This window comes from Mastomys coucha, unplaced genomic scaffold, assembly GCF_008632895.1.
Source record: "Mastomys coucha isolate ucsf_1 unplaced genomic scaffold, UCSF_Mcou_1 pScaffold1, whole genome shotgun sequence".
In the NCBI taxonomy this organism is placed as follows: Eukaryota; Metazoa; Chordata; class Mammalia; order Rodentia; family Muridae; genus Mastomys; species Mastomys coucha.
Window position 1 is genome coordinate 1,334,736 of NW_022196891.1, and position 6,901 is coordinate 1,341,636.

The following is a 6,901-nucleotide window of genomic DNA, read 5'->3' on the forward strand; positions in this document are numbered from 1 at the left end:
TTACCTGTGTTCTCCTGTATTTCTTTGAAGGTGCTATTTATGTCTTTCTTAAAGTCCTGTATCATCATTATAAGAAGTGATTTTAGATCTGAATCTTGCTTTTCAGGTGTGATGGTGTGTCCAGGACTTGCAATTGTGAGAGTATTTGGTTCTGATGATGCCAAGTAACCTTGGTTTGTGTTGCTTATATTCTTATGCTTGCCCCGCACCATCTGGTTATCTCTAGTGCTACTTGCCCTTGCTAAATCTGACTGGAGCCTGTCCTTCCTGTGATCCTGGGTGTGTCAGAACTCCTCAGAGTTAAGCTGTCTCTGTGATTCTGTGATTCTCTGATCCTGTGATCCTGGGCTTGTTAGAGCACTTGGGAGTGGAGCTTCCTCTGGGTGTTTTGGGACTGGCTGCAGAGTTTCGTGCCCAAGGTCTGCTCAGGACACCAGCCCAGACAGACCTTAAGGAACCTGAGCCACTGGGCTGGCAGAGTTCCTGTGTGCCTGGTCCCTGCTGGTCCCAGTTACTCCTGGTGTTGGGACAGATGTTGTGTCCTCCTCACCTCTGATCCTGGGCCTGTTACAGTGCCTGAGAGTAGAGCTTCCTCTGGGTGTTGTGGGAGTGGCTACAGAGCTTGCACCCAAGGTCTGCTCAGGACACTGTCTGGCCCAAATTCCTACGTTTTTCATTTCCAGATTTCCCACAGTTTGGATTTACTTTCTGAATTCTATTTCCACTTTCAGATCTTGAACTTTTTTATTTATTTCCTTCCATTCTTTTTGTTTTTATAGATTTCTTTAAGGGATTTATTCATTTTTCTCTCTAAGGATCATATTTATAAAGGCTATTTTAAGGTCCTTGTTTTGTGCTTCAGCTCTTCTCTCTCTCTGTCTCCTCCCTCTCTCTCCCTCTGTCTCTCTCGCTTTCTCTCTGTCCTCCCCTCCTCTCTCTGTCTATCTCAGGCCTACAGTAGTTGGGTTGCAGAGCACTAGTGGAAACATCTTGTTTTTGTCTGTGATTTTGTTTTTGCACTGGGGTCTAGGCATCTAGGTTTGGGATGACTTTAATTCTACATGTTGATATCTTCTCTTATCTTTATTGAGTAAGTGTTTCTTTCCTTGGTTTCTGTTGTCCTCTCTGTTTCTTAGGGGATTGTGTTGGTTGTGTGTTGCCTGACAGGAAATTCTTCTGGAATCCTCACATCTTTGGCCACTGGGGATTCCAGGTAAAATGTGTTTCTGAAGTATTGGGAGCTGACACTTAGAAATGGGGATAAACTAGGAGGGTGAAGCCTAGGTGGTTCCTAGAGAGAGGCTAGCATGGTGTTCCACCAGGACTTGTCTAGTCCCCTGGATCAGAGCAGCGAGTGAGGGGAGGCTACAGAAAGTAGTGTGTTACAGAGCTGGAGATAGGAGATTCGATCTAGAGGAGAAAGGGGAGGCTGAAGATCTGAAACTTGTGGGCCCTCTTAGCTGGCCTACTTGCTTCCCTGGCAGACTTTTCCAACATTTCCATGGAATGCATGCTTGAGTGGAGGATAGAACAAAGCAAGAAGAGGTAGAGGGAGCTTGGAAGGCAAGGTCTGTGTGATCCACTAGATGTAGGGAAAAGGAAAAAAGGGAGACCACAGCTGGTGATCTGCTACAGAGCTGGGCCTGAGACTGAAGGATTAGGTTTTGAGAAGAGGAAGGAGAGGTGAAAATCTGCAGTTAGACTACCTGCTTCCCTGTCTGGAGTGGCCTGTGGAGTTAGGAACCAAGAGGAAGGGGGCCTATAGCAGGTAGTCTTCTACAGAGTTGGGAAGGAGACTGGGGGGTTGGATGTAGAGGGGATGCAGGAGAGGTGAGAATCCATTTAGTCTTTGCCTTCTCTAGCTTGAGTTATTTTTGTTTTTTAAGATAGTGTCTTGCTATGTTGCCCATACTGGCCTCAACCCCTCAAACTAGTATGCTATCTGACCCTCCAGGCTCAGACAGCCAAGTAACTGAAACTAGAGACACATACTATGCCCAGTCACTTTAAAACTCTTCCCATTTTCTTCCTAGCATCTTCAAAAATCCCATCACTACCACTATAAGATCACATAACCGGTCAACTTCTTCCTTAGTATTTCCAGCAGAATTGAGTAATCTTGTCTCTATACATTCTCAGCAACAGTCATGACCCAAAGAGAGCCTTCATCATAGCCTGTTTTGTATGAACATTAATCTCATTAATACCGCTAGTCCATAGGACAAGTTCATGTCAGAATTGTTTTACTTAATGCTGTTTCCTCATTATTTAACATAGAGCATTATAAAGTACATGTTGAGTGTTAATGGTATCTCACACGTATGAATGTTCACTTAGAAACCAATTTTCCTATGCTACTTTAGATATAAATCAAGCTCCAACCTTTCACATAGGTTTCCACCTCCCCCTCAATTCCTTAGAATCCTATTAGTCTCTTCCTGAATCCCACAATTCTTGTCCAAGTCTCATATTTTTACACAAAGAGAAAACATTCAAAGGTATATCATTATTTTTGTGTATCTTGTTGCCAAGTAAGTAGATTCACAAAAAAACATTAGGTATTAACACCATTAGCTATAATTTGTACACTTCAAGAACTTTAAATCTGTTGTTCTGAGCTCTCTTAGCCAGTCCATAATCTCTTCCTGCACGGATGACAATCCTCCTCCTCCTTCTCCTCTTCCTCCTCCTCCTCCTCCTCCTCTTCCTCCTCCTCCTCTTCCTCCTCCTCTTCCTGTTCCTCCTCCTCTTCCTCCTCTTCCTCTTCCTCTTCCTCCTCCTCCTCCTCCTCCTCTTCCTGTTCCTCCTCCTCTTTCTCCTCTTCCTCTTCCTCCTCCTCCTCTTCCTCCTCCTCCTCCTCCTCCTCCTCCTCCTCCACTGCCCTTGAATAAACTAGGCTTTATTTTGCAGTGCTGTCAAGCTGTCACTGTTCACCAGCTGTAACAAAGCACACCAGGAAAAAAAATCAATAGCAGTTCTATAGCTGAAACCTCAACACACTTCCTGGAAAAATGTTTTCAGTTACAAAGATAAACAGTTCAATGGGATTATCTCTATATCTCCCCAGTGAACATACCTAGCAAACACACACACACACACACACACACACACACACACACACACACACACATTTGTTGGGATAAACCTTCAAGGGCACAGCTAAGAATGTAGCACGTCTTTGGTAACATATTGAACTATATAAAATGTCACTGCTCATTCCTTCCCTCCCGTGAAAACCACTGGCTTCAGAAAATTAAATATACTTCTCTAATTAAAAGTCTTTTTGAGGAATCTGAGGTTACTGGACCTAAAGTCATTCATTTATGCTTTTAAAAGTATTTCTAATCATTTTTTGAGAATTCATAAAGTATATCTTAAACTCTTCCTAGATCTACCCACATCCCCAACTTTGTGTTCTTTTTCAAATAAATAAATAAATATTCCAATTTGAGCACCCAAATACTCCTGAGTGTGGAGCTATCCAATGAAAAAGAGGTTGCCCTACTAAGAGCCAAACCCTTGAAGAGAACTCCAGAAACTATTAACTATCCATAGCTCCTAGGTTAGGTTTGCAGTCTGATAAGCTCCTTCCCACAATGCTCTTAGTTTTTGAAGGAGGCATAAAAGACAAATTTCTTTAGCTCATACTTAGCTTAAATATCTACATTCATTATTTGTGGATGTATGATTGTATTTATAGTAGAACCCTATTAAGATGCTAAAGCAAAAAAGCAGAATTCCACCTAATGAGATTTTTAGATTATATATAGCAAGTGTATATGAAAATCATTACTGTGTAAGAGTGCATGATCTGATCCATAGCATATCTTTAACAGCTGGCCTCTTTGTGTCATCTTAGTGGAATTTCATAATGGTTCATTGTGTGTCTACACACAATTTTAAAGCAGCAAACTTCTGTGAAACTATGTAGTTTCTTAGGAGTCTAAGAGATAGATAACCTTTACCCTAAGAACTCTTAGAAAGAACTCACAGCAAGGATCAGGCAGACCTGAGCTAAACCCACTAATGTTTGAAACACCAAAGCTGACCTGGGTACCACTCTGAACCCTTCTTTACCCCCTTGCTTAGTCTTGTTTCTAGAGACTGACACCTCTCATCCTTTGTGTTCCCCAGTGTTGGTACTACTCATCCTGTCCATGAGGCGACACCGAAAACAACCTTACATCATTGACGACGATGAGAACATCCACGAGAACATTGTGCGCTACGACGACGAGGGGGGCGGCGAAGAGGACACAGAGGCCTTCGACATCGCAGCCCTATGGAACCCGCGTGAGGCGCAGGCAGGCGCTGCTCCCAAGACACGGCAGGACATGCTCCCCGAGATCGAGAGCCTCTCCCGCTATGTGCCTCAGACCTGCGCGGTCAGCAGCACGGTCCACAGCTACGTGCTGGCCAAGCTCTACGAGGCTGACATGGACCTGTGGGCGCCGCCCTTCGACTCCCTGCAGACCTACATGTTTGAGGGGGACGGCTCCGTGGCGGGCTCACTCAGCTCCCTGCAGTCAGCCACCTCAGACTCAGAGCAGAGCTTTGATTTCCTCACGGACTGGGGACCCCGCTTCAGGAAACTGGCAGAACTCTACGGGGCGTCGGAGGGGCCCACGCCCTTGTGGTGACTGAAGCCCGGAGGCAGGGGTGCACCCAAATCCAGACGTTCTCAAAGGCTGCTTCTCCTGCATGAGGCGCGGCCACCACTGGAGCAATACTGTGCTGGACAGTGAGGATGAGAGTGAGGGACCCAGCAGAGCTCTCTGGATCAGCTTTACTTGGTTCGACTAAACTAAATAATCAGAAGGAAACCCAGGAGAAGAGGGCACAATCTCCAATTACCTTTTTAATTTCTTTATTGACACTGTATTCACAGGTTTGAAATATTAAAGCTTGGCTCTTTTTGTTTGTTTCTTTGTTTCTTTGATTTTCCTATTCACCAAGGCCTTTGTCACTTTACCACCAAGAAAAGGTGCCAGTATTAACTATAGGGATAGTAGGTGAGGGCGTGGAGGCAGGGAACAAGTCCTACTCTAGAATCTATTTTATCTTTACTCACCATTTCAGATTGTTTTTCTGCATCCTCAGATCTAGAGACCAACACATACATGCACGACACACACACACACACACACACACACACGCACACGTATGCACACACACACACACACACACACACACACACCACTGAAAAAAATTTCTTCAGTGAAATCATCTTACTTGTTCTAAGATGGGTGATATATTATTAAACCCTTTTGAGACAAGGTTTAGACTTTCTCGGCCTTGCATGGGGGATGGTTGGGGAGGGTGGGAGAAGGAAGAGACATTGACTTGTGCTCACATTTAAGAGCTAAACGAGAGTTGGCATTATAGCTGGTCCAGCATCAATGTGTTAGTGTGTGCTGTTCTCCTGGCAGCTTTTTTTGCCTTCTCAAAAGCCAGAAGGAAACCAGAAAAGCTGCCCCTCTTGCACTGTAGATGTCTCTTCCGTGTGCCAAATGTGGAGATCAGATGCAACAAACGAAAGCCAAATAAGAAGTATCTGATAAAAGCATGGGTTAGAGGGCTTTCCTAATCTGTGTAAAGTCAATCCAAGGGATGTTTACATACTGTAGATAACCTACTTGAACAAAAATCAGTATTATAGAGAAGAAATGGATGTAAGAGTATTACCTGTAAAAGTTTTGTATATTTGTTAATAATTTTGTTAATAAATATGAAATACTACATCTCAGTACCTTAGGACTTCTTTAATAAAAGCTAAATAGAAGGGAAGGTGTACTTTGAATTTGTTTCGTTGTGGGCACATAGCTTCGTGATCCTGATTTAAGCTCAGGTTGCTGGGATTGGGACTGACTCATGACACAGAAGCAGTGTCAGAGACACATGAGGCTGTGCATTCCATTTTGATAATTGACCAGCTTAATGACAAGGATTGAAGTTTACTTTTTAATGACAATTTCATTCTTTTATCTCTAAAAAAAGGCAAATGACCATTTAATATTAATGACACAACCATGAATCTCCCTTGTATTTTTTAGTTTTGTGAGAAGGGATATGACAACACAGAGGTAGGACAGCATTGTTGTCAATTTTATTTCATTGCCAAATCAAGTACAAATCAACACATTCACTGTAGAAGAGCTCACAGTTGAGTAATATTTAAAATATGTAATTAAAATAAGTAGTAATTAAAATAGGTAGTATACAGCATAGGCATCACTGTATCCTTTATGTATATTAGACATTTAACAGGTGCATAATTAACATAGTTGGAAGAGATCTCATTCTTTGATATCATATTACCATCTGGATTATAATCTGGATTATAGTAGTGGCTGTCAGATTTTACCATACATCAGAATCAAATGAAGGACTCATTAAACTGTCTCACCCACAGAATTTTTGATTCAGTAGATGTGGAACAATTTGCCACTGTAACAAGTTACCTGCTAATATTAATACAGCTGGTGCAAGGACCACATGTTAAGAATTATGTGATATACTGCTCTCTCTCTTGCATGCTCTCTCTCCTCTTCCTCCTCCTCCCCCTCATCCTCCTCTTCTTCCTATTTCTCTTCCCCCCTCTTTTTCCTCTTCACCCCCTTCTTCTTCCTCCTCCTCTTCTTCCTACTCCTCCCTTGCCTCCTGCTCATTCTTGCTCCTTGCTGCCCCCCCTTCTCTCTCTGGAAGATTTATATTATCATCCCAATTGAAGCCCACCCTATCATCATAGAGGTGTCAGTACTCTCCTCTAATAAGAAAAACTATTTTTCAGAAATGTACAAATATGCTGATCAAAGAGTTAAGAAGGTAGCTGAGTGTCTTCCAGCCAGTGGGGTGTGATTCTGCGCACGTTCCAATGCTACACTAACAGCCAAAGTCTCAT

General features: G+C 43.0%; 1 protein-coding gene across 3 annotated transcripts in view; it reads left to right on the forward strand.

The window, feature by feature from the left end:
- Cdh20 (cadherin 20) overlaps positions 1-5,787 on the forward strand; it is a 245,525-nt gene extending 239,738 nt beyond the window's left edge. For all 3 annotated transcript variants that reach the window (XM_031379558.1, XM_031379573.1, XM_031379563.1), the window contains one exon: positions 4,135-5,787. In XM_031379558.1, coding sequence (XP_031235418.1) covers positions 4,135-4,640 — 506 coding nt within the window. In that variant the 3' untranslated portion in view covers positions 4,641-5,787. The remainder of the gene's footprint in view (positions 1-4,134) is intronic.
- The last annotated feature ends 1,114 nt before the right edge of the window (positions 5,788-6,901 follow it).